The sequence below is a fragment of the Schistocerca cancellata genome, chromosome 7 (assembly GCF_023864275.1).
Source record: "Schistocerca cancellata isolate TAMUIC-IGC-003103 chromosome 7, iqSchCanc2.1, whole genome shotgun sequence".
Classification (NCBI taxonomy): domain Eukaryota; kingdom Metazoa; phylum Arthropoda; class Insecta; order Orthoptera; family Acrididae; genus Schistocerca; species Schistocerca cancellata.
In genome coordinates, this window is record NC_064632.1 from 442,736,762 (window position 1) to 442,759,018 (window position 22,257).

General features: G+C 41.1%; 1 protein-coding gene across 1 annotated transcript in view; it reads left to right on the top strand.

The window, feature by feature from the left end:
* The window catches only part of LOC126092819 (cilia- and flagella-associated protein 45-like), a 134,300-nt gene that overhangs the window by 27,258 nt on the left and 84,785 nt on the right, over positions 1-22,257 (top strand). The window contains exons 4-5 of the mRNA XM_049908548.1: positions 16,275-16,464; positions 20,339-20,512. Coding sequence (XP_049764505.1) covers positions 16,275-16,464; positions 20,339-20,512 — 364 coding nt within the window. The remainder of the gene's footprint in view (positions 1-16,274; positions 16,465-20,338; positions 20,513-22,257) is intronic.

The window sequence follows — 22,257 nt, forward strand, 5'->3', positions numbered from 1 at the left end:
TCGCCCCTCCTAGGAATTTACGGGAATTAGGTGACGGATGTGCAAATGTAGTGTCAGCTGCCTCCAGCGACTTACCAAGGCCTCATTGCTTCCATGCCACTATACGTCACAGTGTATACTGCCACAGCATCTCCTACTATAGGTTCCGTACAGAGAGTTCAACCTATAGCGTGTAAAACAGCCCACACTAGGCGAGCCATGAAAATCCGGGACTCCCAGCTGGCCAGCCACAATGTAACCACGCCATCTCCCAGGCCCAAAACAACACTGAGGATTCCTAAATTCTTGTCCTGTCAGAGGCTTGTTAGCCCTGTATCTCCATAAGCAGCAGACCAGATTTACGACTGAAGTGGCGAACTTCCCTGCCTCGAACTATACAACAAAGAGGAGGTGGCAGTCTGCTCGAGCCAGAAATATTTAGAGCAAGTGAAGCGGAAAAGCAGCTAAGTATAAAGCATTCATCATTTTCTCTAAGACCTCATGATCTTATGCCGTCGAGAGACAACCTTATTCACAGCTCACCCTCAGGGTGTATCGCGAGTGTTGAAAATATGCCACCTGTGACCCGCCTAATTGTTTCCAGTGGCGCACAGAGCTCCTGTCTTGGATCCACTGGAACTCGTACGCCTAGTACTATATAGTTATTGGGCACTAGACTGCACGTCAGAACGCTAGATTAAATCTCAAACAGTTTCCATCGGTCATTGAATGATTATCCGTGGCCCTCCAGAACCTCATCCATCTGTCAACGGGAAAGTTAAGCTAAATTTCCCTCCCGCCTCCCCCTCTCCCCACTCGCTTCCTTCCCACTCACGCCCTCCTCAAAGTGAGCTACTCGAGAGGAATAACTAGATGCTGACAGTGAGGTATAGCATTGCCTGACAATGAAACATAAATGCGACGTTTACTCTCTACACGTTCTTAGCAAAGACACCATCATTAAACAACTACACAGAATAATCACACTTTCCAAATGAATTACGAAAATATGACGAAGAAATAAAAGAAATGTAATAAGATTCTAAGGTTTCCCAACAAAAATGCCCTATGATACTACTGTTTTCTATATGTAAATAACATTTCCTTAGAGTGATATACACATCAAAAAAAGTTTTACATTACTTCAGTTCCGAGAGCTCCGTAACCTGTACAGAAAATTGGAGTAGAGATCAACATAAACATCATTTCCGTCCTTTTTATTGCTCATGAAAACCACATATTGCATGTTGTGCCACCACACAGCAAGACCTTCAGAGGTGGTGGTCCAAATTGCTGTACACACCGGTACCTCTAATATCCAATAGCACGTTCTCTTGCATTGATGCATGCCTATATTCGTCATAGCATATTATCCGTAAGTTCATCAAGGCACTGTTGGTGCAGATTGTCCCATTCCTCAACGGCGATTCGGTGTAGATTCCTTAGAGTGGTTGGTGGGTCAGGTGGTTCATAAACAGCCCTTTTAAATCTATCCCAGGCATGTTCGATAGGGTTCACGTCTGGAGAATACGCTGGCCACTGTAGTCGAGCGATGTCGTTATCCTGAAGGGAGTCACTCACAAGATGTGAACGATGGGGGGGGGGGGGGGGGCAAATAGTCCTTCATTAAGAGGAATGCCTCACCAATATGCTGCCGATATGGTTGCACTATCGGTCAGAAGATGGCATTCACATTTCGTACAGCCTTTACGGTGCCTTCCCTGACCACCAGCGGCGTACATCGGCTCCACATAATGCCACCCCAAAACAGCAGGGAACCTCCACCTTGCTGCACTCGCTGGACAGTGTGTCTAAGGCGTTCAGCCTCACTGGGTTGCCTCCAAACACGTCTCCGACGACTGTCTGCTTGAAGGCATATGCGACACTCATCGGTGAAGAGAACGCGATGCCAATACTGAGTGGTCCATTCGGCATGTTGTTGGGGCCATCTGCACCGCGCTGCATGTTGTGGTGGTTGTAAAGATGGACCTCGCCATGGACGTCAGATGTTGCGCATCATGCAGCCTATTGCGCACAGTTTGAGTCGTAACACGACGTCATGTGGCTGCACGAAAAGCATTATTCAACATGGTGGCGTTGTTGCCGGGATTCTTCCGAGCCATAGTCCGTAGGTAGCGGTCATCCACTGGAGTAGTAGCCCTGAGGCAGCATGAGCGAGGCATGTCATCCACAGTTCCTGTATCTCTGTATCTCCTCCATTTCGGAACAACATCGCTTTGGTTCACTCCGAGACGACTGGTACTTCCCTTGTTGAGAGCCCTTCCTGGCACAGAGTAATAAAGCGGACGCGATCGAACGGCGGTATTGACCGTCTAGGCATGGTTGAACTACAGACAACATGAGCCGTGTACCTCCTTCCTGGTGGAATGACTGGAACTCATCGGCTGTCGGACCCCTTCCGTCTAATAGGCACTGCTCATGCATGGTGGTGTACATCTTTGGGCAGGTTTAGCGACATCTCTGAAAAGTCAAAGGGACTGTGTCTGTGATACAATATCCACAGTCAACGTCTATCTTCAGGAGTTCTGGGAACCGGGGTGATGCAAAACTTTTTTTGATGTGTGTATCATGTATACACATTCGAGGTCGGACGCAAACAGATGAAACGTTAAATGCACATTTCCAGTATATGGAGACTTCAACGCTCGGTTGAAAGACGAACCCGGAACTGGTAATGCTAGAGACCTGTTCCACTGCGTGATAGCATAAACTAGTGCCAGCTGGCATTTCTTGTGAAAAATATGTTCACATGTGTCTGAAATCTTATGGGACTTAACTGCTAAGGTCATCAGTCCCTAAGCTTACGCACTGCTTAAACTAAATTAGCCTAAGGACAAACACACACACCTATGCCCGAGGGAGGACTCGAACCTCCGCCGGAACCAGCCGCACAGTCTATGACTGCAGCGCCTGAGACCGCTCGGCTAATCACGCGCGGCTCTTGTGAAATGTCACAAAATATGAATAAGAATGAAATGACTTGGATACACCACATAAACGGTATAACACACTTTCATAGCGCGATATTTGCTCTCATAAAGGAAAAGAACAAAGATTAGGGTTTAAGACGACGACAAAAATTAGAACCAAAGGACGAGCTCTGATTAGAAGAGATGGGGAAACTAAAGGGCGGCGTTCGTTTCAAAGGATATAATAGGTTTAAGGAAATCACGGAAAACTAAATTTGGATGCTCGGATGACATGCTGAAGCATGAACCACCCAAGAGTAAGTCCACTGCACCACCTCGCTCGGTGTTTCCTCTCATTTTCATTTTTCAGCTCGAGATATGATGCCCCTTCAGAATTTTATTCAGATATTTCTGCCTTAAATATCTGCCTCATATATATATATATATATATATATATATATATATATATATATATATATATAGGGTGTTACAAAAAGGTACGGCCAAACTTTCAGGAAACATTTCTCACATACAAAGAAAGAAAAGATGTTATGTGGACATGTGTCCGGAAACGCTTACTTTCCATGTTAGAGCTCATTTTATTACTTCTCTTCAAATCACATTAATCATGGAATGGAATGGAAACACACAGCAACAGAACGTACCAGCGTGACTTCAAACACTTTGTTACAGGAAATGTTCTAAATGTCCTCCGTTAGCGAGGATACATGCATCCACCCTCCGTCGCATGGAATCCCATCCCTGATGCGCTGATGCAGCCCTGGAGAATGGCGTATTGTATCACAGCCGTCCACAATACGAGCACGAAGAGTCTCTACATTTGGTACCGGGGTTGCGTAGACAAGAACTTTCAAATGCCCCCATAAATGCAAGTCAAGAGGGTTGAGGTCAGGAGAGCATGGAGGCCATGGAATTGGTCCGCCTCTACCAATCCATCGGTCACCGAATCTGTTGTTGAGAAGCGTACGAACACTACGACTGAAATGTGCAGGAGCTCCGTCGTGCATGAACCACATGTTGTGTCGTACTTGTAAAGCCACATGTTCTAGCAGCACAGGTAGAGTATCCCGTATGAAATCATGGCGGTGAATCGAGGAAGTACAGTACATACTGACGAAACTAAAATGAGCCCTAACTTGGAAATTAAGCGTTTCCGGACACACGTCCACATAACATCTTTTCTTTATTTGTGTGTGAGGAATGTTTCCTGAAAGTTTGGCCGTACCTTTTTGTAACACCCTATATATATATATATATATGCATCTGTTGACTTAATGAAAAGCACATACGTCTCAGCGTGTTTTAAGCTGAACATGTACACAAGAAGTAAGAATATCTTTTCAGTTAGGCTGCATGGCTCAAAGAGGAGTATATTAACACCATCAATTGTGAAGCGCAACAAAATGCCGGATGGCTATAATTAAAGTGCAGTTACAGAGGTTTAATAATCGTATGATAGCAAAACTTGGTAGATATTCTAATTCATTAATGTGAAACCGATTTACGCTGGAAAAATTATTCCAATTTTGGCCATCAGGTGCAAATCTGCGGCTGTGCAGCATCTCGTCGATGTCTCCGGTGCTCATATTGAACAAACTGTGTAAGCGGCGATTAATAATGTCAACATTGTGCCACTTTTTTGACATTTTCTGCCCTCAACCCGTTGCTAATCCATTACATATGGCAACATTCGGTACTTCTTTCATGCATTCACATTGCCAAATTTGTACATGGTGGGCAAAATTGGGTTTAATTTTTTAAAGCGTGAATCGGTTGCGCATTGACGCATTAGAATATCTACCAAGTTTCGTTGCCATATGATAATTGCAGTCCCCACTGGACCTCTGTGAATAGCTGCATTTCACACTACTGTCCATTAAAATTGCTACACCACGAAGATGACGTGCTACAGACGCCAAATTTAACCGACAGGAAGAAGATGCTGTGATATGCAAATCATTAGCTTTTCAGAGCATTCACACAAGGCTGGCGCCGGTGGAGACACCTACAACGTGCTGACATGAGGAAAGTTTCCAACCGATTTCTCATACACAAACAGCAATTGACCGGCGTTGTCTGGTGAAAAGTTGTTGTGATGCCTCGTGTAAGGAGAAATGCGTACCATCACGTTTCCGACGTTGATAAAGGTCGGACTGTAGCCTATCGCGATTGCTGTTTATCGTATCGCGACATTGCTCCTCGCGTTGGTGGAGATCCAATGACTGTTAGCAGAATATGGAATCGGTGGGTTCAGGAGGGTAATACGGAACGCCGTGCAGGATCTCAACGGCCTCGTATCACAAGCAGTCGAGATGACAAGCTTCTTATCCGCATGGCTGTAACGGATCATGCAGCCACGTCTCGATCCATGAGACAACAGACGGGGACGTTTGCAAGACAACAATCATCTGCAGAACAGTTCGACGACGTTTGCAGCCGCGTGGGATTAGCCGAGCGGTCTAGGGCGCTGCAGTCATGGACTGTGCGGCTGGTCCCGGCGGAGGTTCGAGTCCTCCCTCGGGCATGGGCGTATGTGTTTATCCTTAGGATAATTTAGGTTAAGTAGTGTGTAAGCTTAGGGACTGATGACCTTAGCAGTTAAGTCCCATAAGATTTCACACACATTTGAACATTTTAACGACGTTTGGAGCAGCATGGACTATCAGCTCGGAGACCATGGCTGCGGTTACCCTTGACGCTGCATCACAGACTGGAGCGCCTGCGATGGTGTATGCAACGACGAACCTGGGTGCACGAATGGCAAAACGTCATTTTTTCGGATGAAGCCAGGTTCTGTTTACAGCATCATGATGGTCGCATCCGTGTTTGGAGACATCGTGGTAAACGCACAATGGAAGCGTGTATTCGTCATCGCCATACTGGCGTATCACCCGGAGTGATTTTAAGGGGTGCCTCTGGTTACACGTCTCGGTCACCTCTTGTTCGCATTGACGGCACTTTGAACAGTGGACGTTACGTTTCAGATGTGTTGTGACCTGTGGCTCTACCCTTCATTCGATCCCTGCGAAGCCCTACATTTCAGCAGGATAATGCACGACCGCATGTTGCAGGTCCTGTACGGGCCTCCCTGGATAAAGAAAATGTTCGACTGCTGCCCTGGCCAGCATATTCTCCAGATCTCTCACCAATTGACAACGTCTGGTCAATGGTGGCCGAGCAACTGGCTCGGCACAATACGCCTGTCACTACTCTTGATGAACTGTGGTATCGTGTTGAAGCTGCATGGGCAGCTGTACCTGTACACGCCATCCAACCTCTTTTTGACTCAATTCCCAGGCGTATCATGGCCGCTATTACGGCCAGAGGTGGTTGCTCTGGGTACTGATTTCTCAGGATCTATGCACACAAATTGCGTGAAAATGTAATCACATGTCAGTTCTAGTATAATATATTTGTCCAATGAATACCCTTTTATCATCTGCATTTCTTCTTGGTGTAGCAGTTTTAATGGCCAGTAGTGTAATTATAAGCATCCAGTGTAAACAACGAAAATACCGAATGTTTCAGGAGGAATCTTTATTACTAACCAACTATCCCGGAACACGAGGCACGGTACCCAAGCCCACATTCAGGTTGTCTGTCTAGCGGCTTGCTGGGACAACAAAAATATTATTCTCTATATTCGCGTAATTACTGGCCTAATTTAAAAATTTAAAGCGATGTCATAATCTACTAATTAAGAAGTATAATCTTACGTTAAGGCTTGACACAGTTAGCTATGCATTACACTTAGAAACTGTGTTTGTCTCGAGGAATGTAATAGACGGCGCGCAAACGGCTGGACTTTATTCATCCACTATTTGAGAATGAGAATAGTTAGCGACTTCCAACAAACTTCACATATAATATCAAACCTTCACGAAATTTTTCTCACTAACACGACCCAGAAAATGATGAAAGGAAAAAGTTTATCGCTTACTACGTTTATGCTATTCGTGCATTAAAACAGCAGCATCATGCACGACGTTTTAATGTTTTAATTTATTACTTCTTTACTGATAACTCTATTTTCATCCCAGCTTGCAGCCAGTATCGACATTCGAGAAATCTACCGAGCGAGGTGGCGCAGTAGCTAGCACACTGGACTCGCATTCAGTAGGACGACGGTTCAATCCCGCGTCCGGCCATCCTGATTTAGGTTTTCTGTGATTTCCCTAAATCGCTCCAGGTAAATGTGGGGATGGTACCTTTGAAAGGGCGCGGCCGACTTCCTTCTCCGTCCTTCCCTAATCCGATGAGACCGATGACCTTACTGTATGGTCTCCTCCTCCACAACAACCCAATCCAACATCAAGAGATCTGACGTCGTAAACATTGAGGTGCCTGAGAAATTAGTTATTCTTCAAATACAACACAAATTACCCTGTTTATACTCATCCACTGTTTTGTAAGTCTGCAGCTCGTGGTCTAGTGGCTAGCGTTGCTGCCTATGGATCACGGCGTCCCGGGTTCGATACCCGGCCAGGTTGACGATTTTCTCTGTCCAGGATGTTTGTGTTTTCTCATCATTTCATCATCATCATCATTCGTGACAATGGCTCCATTGGATTGTGTAAAATAAAAAAAATTGGACTGTGTAAAAGTTGGGATTTTGTACGGACGCTGATGACAACGCAGTTGAGCGCCCCCACAAACCAAACAACTGTTTCATAATAGGAGAGCTTTGGGACTTTTTACAAATTTTAAGCATAATTTCAAATCTTTCCAATCGTTTTTCTCGTTTACATTCTTAAAGGCAAACATTTAGCACCTTAACGCATTTATAAATTAATCAGTCGTTTCAAGCTGTTTCGTACGTGAAAAGTACTGATTTACTGGTAGTAAATTTTTTAGGAGCTGGTAGAATAGACTAATTCGAACAATACATTCCGTATAACATGTGTCTAGTTTTTACTTCTCATGCAGATACAACCAACAGATTGTAGCGCAGACAAATACTCACTGAAAGTGTTAAGCAAATGATTAAGTTTAACGTTGATTTTCATGAAACCATCTCCGACTTGAATGCAATTTCAGATTCTCTTGACAACACCACGTGTAGCTCCTGCGGAGGTCGTCTTGGCGTATTTTATGAGAGCAGCGCTATTCATATTGCGAACAATCAATTTATCTTTGGAATTACTTTTACTCTGTGGTCTCCTTCAACCAACCGTCCCTAGAGGCAAAAATCTGAAGGGGTGAGGTCTGCGGCCGCGGCCAAGAAGCGTTACAATTTGTGTCGATACATAATGTGTCATCTGACCACCAGAATATGCACGGACACCGTCATGCTGGAAGAACATACCCACCCTTACAACCAAAGCAGCCTCTTTCAGTAACGCTGCAGATTCAGTTTCAAGAAACGTTACGCAAAATGTGTCTCCAAAAACACGTGCTGGTTGTCATCGGATCAACGAAATGAGTGACGATAGTTATTGACAACGACACGAGAAAAAGTGGCTTCATTAGTAAGCAGTTTAATGGGATTGGCAAAAATGGTCACGTTTCTTGGCCGTCACAGTCCCCGTCCCTTACCCATTTAGATGTTTGCCTGTAGGAACAGATTAAAGGTCCCCAAAGAAAAAGTAAAAACAAAAGACGAAGTGACTGTTAGGATTATGAATAGTGTTGCGTTCATAAAATACGCCAAGACGATCTGAGAAGAGTTACTGCCAAGAGAATTGAAAAGTGGATTCAAGTCGGTGATGGAATTCACCGAAATCAATTGTGAAATTAATCATTTCTCTTTACTTATCGCCTGCGGCGATTATTTTCTGTAGGTTACTTTTTAGCAGCCGTATCTGTGTAATCAATAAAAACTTGGCACACGTTATATAGATGTTTAGCGGGAAATACACTCTAAGACAAGACAAAAAGAAAAAAAAAACGACCCACCACGAAGGAAGTATCCGAATAGGGCGGAAATCTGTAGTTGTGATATAGATGTATAGAAGAACAAATTATTTCAATTTCAGAAAAAATTGATGATTTAGTTTGCAGAAAGAGCTTCACAAATTGAGCAAGCCAATAACACGTTAGTACACCTCTGGCCCTTGTGCAAGCAGTTACTCGGCATAGCATTGATCATCGGAGTTCTTGGATATCCCCCTGAGGGATATTGGGCCAAAGTCCAATGGGCACGTTACATCGTCAAAATTCCGAGATGCTAGAAGGGCCCTGCCCATACTGCTCCAAACGTTCTAAATTTGGGAGAGATCCGGCGGCCTATCTGGGCAAAGTAGGTTCTGCCAAACACGATGACAAGCAGTAGAAATTCTCGCCGCGTGCGGGCCGGCATTATCTCGCTGAAATGTAGGTCCAGGATGGTTTGCCATGATGGGTAACAATACGGGGCGTCGAACATCGTCGACGTACCGCTGTGCTGTTAGCGTGCCGCGGATGACGACCAAAGGCGTAGTGCTATGAAATGAAATGAGACCCCATACCATCACTCTTGGTTGTCGGGCCGTATGGCGGGCGGCAGTTAGGCTGGAATGCCACCACTGTCTGGAGCGCCTCCAGACACGTCTTCGCTGGTTATCAGTGCTCAGTTCAAAAAAATGGTTCAAATGGCTCTCAGCACTATGGGACTTAACTTCTGAGGTCATCAGTCCCCTAGAACTTAGAACTACTTAAACCTAACTAACCTAAGGACATCACACACATCCATGCCCGAGGCAGGATTCGAACCTGCGACCTTAGCGCTCGCGCGGTTCCAGACTGTAGCGCCCAGAACCGCTCGGCCACACTGGCCGGCGTGCTCAGTTCGAAGCGGCTCTCATCACTGAAGATAGTTCTACTCCAGTCAATGAGATTCCATGCCGAATGAGCCTGACACAACTGTAGATGGGCTTGCTGGTGTACGGAGGACAATGGTAATCGACGCCAGGGTCGCCTTGAGCTCAGCCTCTTTCTGCGAGGCACATGTTGATGGTTTTTGTGGTCACTGAAGCACCAGCTGCACGTCGGTTCGGTGATAATGATGAATCCGGATCTCTGATTTCATCTCTGACTACTGCGTGGTCCTCACGTTTTGTCGTCTCTCTAATGATGATGATGATCATGGTATTTGGTTTGTGGGGCGCTTAATGCGCGATCATCAGCGCCCGTACAAATTACTAATCTATTCACTGCCCAGTCTCGCCACTTTCCCGAAAGATGATGAAATGATGAGGACAACACAAACACCCACTCCGCGGGCGGAGAAAATCCCCGACACAGCCGGCAAACGAACCTAGAACCCATGATCCAGAGGTAGCAGCGCTAATCACTAGACCACGAGCTGTGGAATATCGTTTCTCTAGGTCGACCTCTTCCTTCTTGATGCTGTATTCGGTCATTGTTTAGCCATTACCTCCGACATCGTCGAATAGTGACCTGGTATCGACAAGCTCCCTGAGTATTATCCTTGCAGCTGCGCAGTGTAACATGCACTGCAGCGTCACACATTCATCGATCGGCTGCAAAAGTTTACAATTTTGCATTCTCCGTCGAAACCTGTACGAATGTCAGTTTGTGATCAATTTACATAACTTCTTCGTGGTGCGCCCGTTTTCTTTTTGGTCTTAGAGTGTAGTCGACATTTCCACCTGCTAAAACACTGTTCCTCTTGAAACCGCCTGCATACCTTAGTTCATTCTACAGTAACAGGGGACTGGGTGATCGTGTTGTTTTCATCATTTCATCATCATCATCATCATTCATGACATTGGTTAGACTGGAATGTGAAAAAATTGGACTGTGTGAAAATTGGGACTTTGTAGCGGCGCTGATGACCGTGCAGTTGAGCGCCCCACAAACCAAACATCATCATCTACAATAGCAATTACAAAATACAAAGCATTATTAAGAACAGATCAATAGACATTTACTGTTCACTTCCACTTGGAAGTACATAAGAACAAAACTGATCTAAACGATATGTACACAGCATTCAGTACCACTGCTGCTACTACTACTGAGGTCTTTTCTGCTCTACAGTTGGAGATATATAGACTGTTTACTGTTTATAACGGTCACAAAATTCAAGTAAATCAAGTGGCCCTGTGCTTCCAATGGAGTGAATTGCACTACAGTGCTAATACATTCTACAGTAGCAATAGCAAAATACGTAAATTCTTAAATTCTAACAAGAAAATAAATAGCAGACAAGTAAACAGTCTGTTGACTTCTTCTCAGAAACATGTAGGAAATCTAAAAGTGGTATACGAACTAAATACTAGTAGTCCAAGCAGTCTGTGACGGATTAATGCTAAGTTTACAAAAAACATTACCTGAAAACAAAAAATGTGAGCTTACAGGAATTCAAATCTTAAAGAAAGCTTATTTTTCATGAAACTCGGGTCAAGAGCTATAAATTGGGTTCTCTATAATTTGTTAACATTCACGTACCCATGGTATTTACCGCAAGTATAGCCCGTATTAAGTCAAAAAAAAGTATTTATATGAAATTTTTTTAAAAAATATTAATTATTTTTCGATATATTTCGAGGTTTTTTGTTTTGCTTTGTTTTTTATATATATATTTTTTAAGAAAGCGGCGCTCTCGATAACTGGCTAGATCTTCTCAGCATATTGCCCTACAGTAACGGTATTAGGCTTATTTTCTTCCCAGAGAGTTGTACTACCGCTTTACTAAATAATTTTTACGATTAAGTTAATTGTAAGAACCAAAAAACGACTTCGAAAAACTTGCCACTCTGTGGTTGCACACTTAACTTTGTTACTCAGTTACTAATAGTAAAAATCAATGAAAAATGTGCTACTATTTTTGTCCTGAAAATCTGCGTATTGAATATTAACCTCAAGCAAGCGTATCGCTGTAGAATGTTAATTATGTCCACTAGACTTTTAAAAAAAGTTATCTCTGCTCCAGAGGGTCGTAGATTTTTTTGAAAGGTCGTAAAAAATGTCCGCTATTTCATTCTTTAAAATTTATTTTCATAAAATAAACATTGAGATAGCTAGTTTAAAAAATCACTCCCGGAATACTGCAAGTTTTTCGAAGTCAGATCGTTGCAATTAATGCAATCGTAAAAATTATTGAATGTCTTGGTAGCATAACTTTTTGCGAAGAAAATAAGCGTAAAACCGTTTCTGTAGGGCCAGCCACTGAGAAAATCTAGCCAATTCTCAAGAAAATCAGTAAACCTTGAAAAACAATTAGTATTTTTTAATGTTTCAAACAAGTACTTTATTGACTTACTGTGAGCTATACTTACACTAAAATAGCAAGTATGGGAACGTAAATGTTAACGAGTTATACTGATCCCGATTTTACCTTTTTATCTATACATGTCGAAAGATCAGAAAGGAATCGATAGTAACAAAAAGGAATCGATAGATCTTTTTTAAGCCAAAACATCTTCATTGAATAACATGGTAGCACAACTCTTTGCGAAGAGAAAAAACCTAAATCCGTTGCTAAAGAGCCAGCCGCTGGGAAGATATAACCTATTATTGAGAGCGCGGTTTTTTCCAAAAACTCGGTATATCTTGAAAAATAATCAACATTGGAAAATTTGGAAATTTGTGGTAATTTCTTACGGGGCCAAACTGCTGAGACCATCGGTCCCTAAGCCCACACACTACTTAATGTAACATTAACTAACTTACGGTGTGGACAACACACACACCCATGCCCGAGGGAGGACTCAAACCTCCGACAGAGGGAGCCGCATGGATCGTGACAGATTAGATTAGATTAGATTAATACTAGTTCCATGGATCATGAATACGATATTTCGTAATGATGTGGAACGAGTCAAATTTTCCAATACATGACATAATTAAGTTAATTTAACAACATACTTAAGTTAATATAACAACTTTTTTATTTTTTGTGTTTTTTTATTTTTTATTTTTTTTATAGTTTTTTGTTTTTTTTTCTTTTTTTCTTAATTTATATCTAAAAATTCCTCTATGGAGTAGAAAGAGTTATCATTCAGAAATTCTTTTAATTTCTTCTTAAATACTTGTTGGTTATCTGTCAGACTTTTGATATTATTTGGTAAGTGACCAAAGACTTTAGTGGCAGTATAATTCACCCCTTTCTGTGCCAAAGTTAGATTTAATCTTGAATAGTGAAGATCATCCTTTCTCCTAGTATTGTAGTTATGCACACTGCTATTACTTTTGAATTGGGTTTGGTTGTTATTAACAAATTTCGTAAGAGAGTATATATACTGAGAAGCTACTGTGAATATCCCTAGATCCTTAAATAAATGTCTGCAGGATGATCTTGGGTGGACTCCAGCTATTATTCTGATTACACGCTTTTGTGCAATAAATACTTTATTCCTCAGCGATGAATTACCCCAAAATATGATGCCATATGAAAGCAATGAGTGAAAACAGGCATAGTAAGCTAATTTACTAAGATGTTTATCACCAAAATTTGCAATGACCCTTATTGCATAAGTAGCTGAACTCAAACGTTTCAGTTGATCATCAATGTGTTTCTTCCAATTTAATATCTCATCATTGGACACACCTAAAAATTTTGAATATTCTACCTTAGCTATATGCTTCTGATTAAGGTCTATATTTATTAATGGCGTCATACCATTCACTGTACGGAACTGTATGTACTGTCTTATCAAAATTCAGCGAGAGTCCGTTTACAAGGAACCACTTAGTAATTTTCTGAAAGACAGTATTGACAATTTCATCAGTTAATTCTTGTTTGTCAGGTGTGATTACTATACTTGTATCATCAGCAAAGAGAACTAACTTTGCCTCTTCATGAATATAGAATGGCAAGTCATTAATATACGTATATTAAGAACAACAAAGGACCCAAGACCGACCCTTGTGGAACCCCATTCTTGATAGTTCCCCAGTTTGAGGAATGTGCTGATCTTTGCATATTATGAGAACTGCTTATTTCAACTTCCTGCACTCGTCCAGTTAGGTAGGAATTGAACCATTTGTGCACTGTCCCACTCATGCCACAATATTTGAGCTTGTCTAGCAGAATTTCATGATTTACACAATCAAAAGCCTTTGAGAGATCACAAAAAATCCCAATGGGTGGTGTTCGGTTATTCAGATCATTCAAAATTTGCTTGGTGAAAGCATATATGCCATTTTCTATTGAAAAACCTTTCTGGAAACCAAACTGACATTTTGTTAGTACTTCATTTTTACAGATATGTGAAGCTACTCTTGAATACATTACTTTCTCAAAAATTTTGGATAAAGCTGTTAGAAGGGAGATTGGACGGTAATTGATGACATCAGATCTATCCCCCTTTTTATGCAAAGGTATAACAATAGCATATTTCAGTCTATCAGGGAAAATGCCCTGTTCCAGAGAGCTATTACACAGGTGCCTAAGAATCTTACTTATCTGTTGAGAAGCAGCTTTTAGTATTTTGCTGGAAATGCCATCAATTCCATGTGAGTTTTTGCTTTTAAGCAAGTTTATTATTTTCCTAATTTCAGAATGAGAAGTGGGTGAGATTTCAGTTGTATCAAATTGCGTAGGTATGGCCTCTTCCATTAACAGCCTAGCATCTTCTAATGAACGCCTGGATCCTACTTTATCCACAACATTTAGAAAATGATTATTAAAAATATTTTCAGCTTCTGACTTTTTGTTCGTAAAGTTTTCATTCAATTTGATGGTAATACTGTCTTCCTGTGCTATTGGTTGACCTGTTTCTCTTTTAATAATATTCCAAATTGTTTTAATTTTATCATCAGAGTTGCTGATTTCAGACTGATACACATACTTCTGGATTTTTTAATAACTTTTCTTAATATAACACAGTAGTTTTTATAATGTTTGATAGTTTCTGGGTCACTACTCTTTCTTGCTGTCAGATACATTTCCCTTTTCCGGTTACAAGGCGCCCTAGACCGCGCGGCTATCCCGTGCGGTAATCAACATTTTTTAATTCTTCAATTATGCTCTTTTTTTGACCTATCGCGGTCAATTCTTGCAGTCAATAAAGAGTATGGCAAGGCGCTATAGAGAACACGATTTTTAAAGTTTTTTCGCTATATCTCGAAACGTAAGAAAGTAATCGATACTTCTAAAAAGCAATCGATACATCTTTTTAAGCCTTATAACTTCGTTCTTTGACGTTTTCCGATGGGAGGTATACGTTTTCACTTACTTAAGGGGGTAGGACGTTAAACGGGCTGACTTGGAGCAGGAGAGGCACCAGAGGACATTTTAATTTCCACTGTCTATACTTTTACAAGTAAATTCATAAAACTTTGTCAACATGACCAGGAAGGATTCAGGATTCACACTCGTAGCAGCGGAAGTTCAAAAACATAACAAAATAATTTTTTTACATGTGAAATTTAATCATTTTTTCACTTACTACTGGCTGCATTTGTTGCTATAGGTACACTTTTCTTCATAAGTAAGAGAGTCTGTTCGATGACTTTTGCACAGCATACAAACCATACTTACAGCTGAAACTTCCTGGCAGATTAAAACTGTGTGCCGGACCGAGACTCGAACTCGGGACCTTTGCCTTTCGCGGGCAAGTGCTCGCAAAGGTCCCGAGTTCGAGTCTCGGTCCGGCACACAGTTTTAATCTGCCAGGAAGTTTCATATCAGTGCACACTGCGCTGCAGGATGAAAATCTCATTCTGCATACTTACAGGTGTCTGAAACTCTAGAATCTATTTAATTTATGAAAAAAATAAATGAGCTGTTACGTTTTAAACTTCATGTTTAGAAAAAAAAAAATCAAATTTTGTAGTTAATTATCTCAATTTTTACCACAGTTTTTAACAGATTTGGATAATTCTAGAGTTTCATACACCTATATGTATGGTTTGTATGCTGTACAAAATTCATCAATGAATCTCTCTTACTTGTGAAGAAAAATGTACCTATAGCAACAAATGCAGCCAACAGTAAGAGAAAAAAATGATGAAATTTCATATCTAAAAAAAAATTATTTTGTTATGTTTTTGCACTTCCACTGCTATAAGTGTGAATTCTGAATCCCTCCCGGTCATGCTGACAAAGTTTTATGAATTTATTTGTAAAAGTATAGACAGTAGAAAATAAAATGTCCTGTGGTGCCTCTCCTGCTCCAAGTCGGCCTGTTTGACCTCCTACCCCCTTAAGAAAAATCGTTTCTTCAGCTTCGCAGGGCTTTTTTTTCTTTTTCTCTTTTTGCCGAGTTCGCCATCTTGGATTGGCTTTCATGAAAAAGAAACGATATGTAAAATTTAGTTTGCTATATGCTCAATCTTTGGTTTCCAGATCTTCATTGCGCCTTGCTGTAGCGGTGGTGGTGATGGTGCTGCTGCCGCTGCTATTTATTTCTAGTTTTCCATGCAGCCTGACACAGTGTGACGGCGGTCACTGCACAGACGGGAGGTGGAGGCGGAGGAGGCGCGGCTGGACCAGATGATGGAGCAGGAGCGCCAGCGAGCGCTGCGCGCCGAGGCAGAGCGGTGCCAGAGGCAGGCCGAGCGCACACGCGAGCACGTCTCCAGCCTGCTCACGCAGATCCGCCAGAACGAGGAGCTGCGCCAGCTCGAGGCCCAGAAGCGCGCCGACGTGCGTAGCCTGACTTATTGCCATACGGTTCCTTGTTTAGCCCACTTGTAACCACTCTTGGCACTGGCGTAGCTAGGGCAAAACTGGCTGTGGAGTGGAGCGTTGCTAACACAGGATGTGTGAAAGGAGATTCCTGGCTCTGTGTCAGATGTACACATCCTTATCTGATCGCCTCACAGCTCAATGCAACACAGTGGAGGTGTAGTAACATCTCTATACCTTTTGAACTATCAGTAGAGATTTAAATTATATTGACGTAGCCCTAAAGATTATTTCTAATTTATTATGTAAATTGAAGGTGGATGGGGGACAAAGAAAAGGAACAAATGACATCAGCTGCATCGAGACTTTCTATGGACTTAAAAGCGACGAGTAAAAATGTGTGCCAGACTGGTATTCCCCTTGAACTCCAACAGCATTGCAGATACTCTCCAACTGTATTGGAATAGCACCTGAGCTTCGAATAAACCGGGGGATCCTGCCTGAACCCAGGCGTAGTTGCTTGAATCAAAGGAAACTACACAGTCCCAGAGACTATTTCAAAATTTGGAAACTATAACCTATCAGAACATAAACCGTTTCAGCAATTTGTCTTTTGAAGAGGTTCACGTCTAGCTTAAAAACCATGAGCCTCAGAAATGGCAAGGAGTTGTACATATTATCAGCCATGTTTAACACAGGACAGTTTTCAGCTGGTTGTTAGAGGGCCTTCCTGTAAAGTGGTCTCACTAGCCCAATCAATGGAGACCAAAACAGATCGAATAGTGGAAAAATATGTGTAGTCACAAATTTTTGTACACTTGTAGGAGGAAATTCCATGAACAACTGAGGGAGTTCCAGCAACAACATACTGACCAGTGCTGTGTGATCTTGGGAGTGACAGAGGAGCATTTAAAGGTCACTTCATGTTTTTCTTGATTAGGTCAAAAACTGTGGCTTCTAGCAAAAATGTTTCCCAGTACAGAATTAAATGCCATCAAATTTCCTACAAAAAGATCCTATTATTTTTTTCTAGGACTAATAGTTTCCACATTGCAGGGGATGGAAAACCACAAATTATTAAAATATTTTTAATGGTATAAAATTAATGCTTACTGTTAAATGAAGTGTGTTAAGAACAAATATTAAATGTGTGTACAACATTTAAGTGTATTAGATCTGTATTAAGGAATAATTTGTGTTTTGGGAGTATAATGAGGTGGAGGGAGGATGAAATGGAGGGCAGATGCATGAGGGAAGATAGGTCACTGGTTTGTAGTTAAGCACTTCCTTTCTTCATAGGTCTGCAAACTAAAGAGTGAGCACCTTGTGAATTAGTGGCAACACAGTGAGCAGACATGGCCAGGAGATTGTTTATTTTCCACAAAGTGCATTAACAATACGTGGAATACAAATAAGAGTTACTTACAATGCTAATGCAAGAAATGAATATCAACAGATTCTGCACAGTTCCCTGCACACTGTTCTGTAGTGCTACACATGAAATTAATTCTTAGCTATATTCTGTGAAATGCAACTTGTACCACCACCAGCACTGGCTACTTTTCAGTTTACAGGCAGACTATACCTTTCCAGCATTTCCTGTCCATTTCTCTCATGTCAATAAACAAAGTAATTTCACTGACCTTGTGCTTACATAGTGGAGTTATTTTCAGTTTATTAAGTAAATACTTATTCACAGTTTTTAAGTCAACTTTTATGCGGAGTATGTTCATATAAATACTAGCTGAGAACTATTTAATTTTTAAGTATGATGTTGCCAGTGACCTATGTAGTGTTGGTGGGAAAGGGATTGATCTAGTAAATGTGGTATCCTGCTGTTGTCTATTGTTGACAGCATATTGTAAATCTGTGTAACCATACTGTAGTCACTGGGTGCTGAACTGGTGAATGACCAGAAAGTTACTGCACTTCTCTCACGATTAACTCTTTTAGTGGCAGACTGCATAAATCTTTTCCATACAGGAATTGCAAGCGGCAAGAACTTGCAAAGTGGGCTGCACTGAGCAGAGGCATTTACCACACAAACACAGAATGTCTTGAAAGAAGGGTGTGAATATGTCTGATGGAATGGGACTGATCATGTTGAAATTTAGAACAATAATCTGCTGTAATGCTTTGCATGTCAAAATATCCAGTAGAGACAATTAAACAAACATGTTAACTTGGGATTGGCTCTTCATTGTGGTGGCCATCTGAAAGCACTAGCTGTTGAGGTTATTTAAGTTCAAGCTCAATTAAGAACTTCAAATAAGTACTCACTCAATAAATGGAAAATAACTCATCTATGTAAACATGAGTTCAGTGAAGTTATTTTGTATGTTCACATAAGAGAACTGGACATAAAAAATTGAGGAGAGCAGTTCTCATGGTGGAGGAAGTCACCTTTCCCAGAAGGAAGTTACAGCCGCTGTACAAGATAACTAAGAAATAATTTCCCTTTTGCATTGCAGAACAGTGTGCAGGGATTTACCTAGAATCTGTCCATATGCATTCCTTACATCTATCTTTCACATATTGTTAATGCATGTTGTGGAAAATAAACAGCACCAGACACATTTACATACTCCATTGCCAGAGATTTGTAAGGTAAGCTGTGGAAGGATTGATATAACTTTATAAAACACCCTGTAGTTGCTTTTTGTGACATAGTGAAGTAGAGAGCATAGGAAATTACCTGCCTGCTCTTCAGCTTGCTAACATATGAAGGAGGAAACTGCAAGATCTCAATCTGATGACTTTCTTTCCCTCACACATCTGTTCTCCACCAACACTCCAGCACACCACACTTCCAAAACACAATTTATCTCTTAATGCAATTCTACTGCATGTAGATGTGTTACACATGTTTAATATTTGTTCTTAACCCACTTCATTTCCCATTAAAACACTAGTTCTAATAACCTGCAGTTTGTCCATCCCCTGCAACGCATAACTATTAGTAATAAGAAATGAATAGGACCTTCTTTGTAGGACATGTAATGAAGTTTAATTTTGTACTGGGAAGATGTTTTTGCTACCAGCTGCAGTTTATGAGTTATTCAAGGAAAACATAAGAAAGTCATCTTTAAGCCCCGCCCGCCTTCCCCCCACCTCTGCCATGTTCACTCTGCACCAATCATGATTTTTAGTATGTTGTTCATGGCACTCTCTCCTACCACTGTGAAAAATTTGTGACTACATGAATTTGTTCCTCTAATTTTCCTTTGTTGCTTGGACTAGAGCAGTAATTTTCCAGCCAGATAAAAGTACTTATTCTCAGGCTGACCATACTTGATGTAAATAGCAAATTCAACAACATTTGTGAGTCTATAGCTACAATCAACAAGCAATACAGAAGTTGAGTAAGGAAGGCAGAAGGTGAAAGATCCGTGACAAAAATAGCAATAATAAAAAAGAGGGAAACTGAAAGACTGACTTCCAAAACCTAAATGGAAACAACTGAAATAGAGCCTAGCACTGGATCTGTGCCAGTAGCATAGCTGACCATAGTAGAATTGAACACATAAATAAAACTTGTGTCAATTTGTCATAGAAAAAATGTTGTTTAGTGAAGTAAATTTACAGTGAATGTTTACTTCAAACATGTAAAAATATGCTCAGATTTATGTCAATGATCTATTATTTCCAGTGCTTTAAAAATACTGCCAAATCATGCAAATGTATGTGTAATCAGGGTTATTTTCAATTCACACCCTCTAATGGCTAATTTTCCCATGACAAAAATTGGCGTTTCATGGCCCCTGACAATGTAGAAGTTGTAGCATGTGCTACATGGATGAACTGCCACTGACTGTCAGTGCAGTTCCATAGTAATATGACAGACATAGTTTTACTTTCCATTAAAATGTTTACTTTTTGCTTCAAATTGCAGGAGAGCCGGCGGATCAATGAGGCGCAGATGAAGTTACAGCTGGAAGAACTGGAGGCACTGCGCAAGAGGACTGCTGAGCAGCAAGCATCGCGGATCAAACTGGCAGAGCTCAATGAGCAGCTACTGCGCTCGAAGAAGGAGGCACTCGAGGAGCAGCGTGATGCAGATCGCAAGGTGACTGCCACTGGATACAAGTATGGACTGTTCATTCAACAGGCAGCCACAGAAACTTAATGCTCATGCATGAGACCCTAATCATACAGCTTTGCGAGGCAAGTCTTAGCTAGTGTAAATGAGGTCCCTGCCAAAAAATATGTTTCACAGTGAGCGAGATACCTGTCAGTTCGCTCACTTTTCTTGTCTCACATGATGTAAACATTGTTCCTTGTTGTCTGAGAGACAATGAACCAGGAGGAAAGGAGGAAGTACAACAAAAGTGTGATGATGTGGTTCTCTCATCCAAACTGATGGCTCACCCTTTCCATCTCTCTTTTGCACCATTTTTTGCTCTGTCAATGAAAGACCAAGACATCTGCCTCAAGAAACAGCCTCACAGCAACTGTTTAATGAAGCAAGTCTTGCATAGCAGAAATACAGTTTTATGATTTCTAGCCATGTGTCTGATTCAGTTCCAGAACAACCCAATAAATTATTGCATACTACTTTGTACTGGGTGCAGATTTTGCTTCTCTTCTACATGACTGTAGTTCATACTTAGATTTGTGTGTACTGTTCGTGTATGAGGTGCTTTTCAGTTGTTTCTGAGAAACTGAGGTTCATAGTCTTATGAACCTGTTGAGTAGCACATGAGAGTGTCAGCCACCAAGAACAGTCATTAGCACAGCTGGATAAAAATGACATCAAATGCTTCTTTCAAAAAAATAAATCATGTTTCTTTGGAAAGAAATAGTAATTATAATCACTGTAGTATATGTATGGCAAAATATAACAGGGAATTGTGATGAAATGAACATTTTTTCAATGAATTTGTGAATGTGTCACAAATACGGTGTACATTATTCAAAGCAGGTATAGCTCAACATGACTTCACTAAAATATGCACATGAATGGTGCCGATAAATAACTGTTCATTTCATCATGATTTCCTATTATACCTCAATTTTACCTCTCCATGAATGTACCATAATGGTTAACATTATTATTGCTATTATTATTATTATTGTTATTGTCATTTTCCAAACAAATATGATTTGTTGCAGTGATATAAGGTTTTCGTAGAAGATCAGTAAAAGAAAAAAATATGACAACACTAGAATGAAGGATGACAGATGTCTAGTTTGCCAGTTTATCCAGTTGTGCTAATGATGCTGATTGATGACTAGTGCTCTTGTATCATATTCAACAGTCTTGAAAATATTTGACCATTATTTCTCAAAAGTTTTTGAGAAGTGCACTGTACTAGAGCAGCATTTTCTACAGCTGGGTATGAACTAAAACTGTGCAAAATATGAGCACAATCAATAACCTATTAGATATATGCTTTCCAGATAGGCAGGCGAAATTGGAATTCTCAGGAGAGAAGATTGTGAAAAACATTACCAAATGCTCAGCGCTGTGTTACGGCCCAGAGTTCTTGAATGGTGGCATAGAGCTGTTGACACAGCTTCAGAACATGATGAATATCAGAGGATGTACTAAAGGATGCCCATATGGCAGTTTCTAGTGTGTATGGGGAGGAGAGAGGGGGGCAGACCTGTGAGTACGGAGTATTTTTAATATTTTGGAAGACAAATGTTTCCCTGAGAGCTAAGGGCAGCTGTGGCCCCCTCTTGCTCCCAGGTAAGGGCACCCTTGGCTGCATTGTCTATACAGATGATCTGCTAATTACAGTATCTGTTAACACAAGTGCTACATTAGAAGAAAACAGTAGGGAAGTTCTGGAAACAATTAGTATCTGC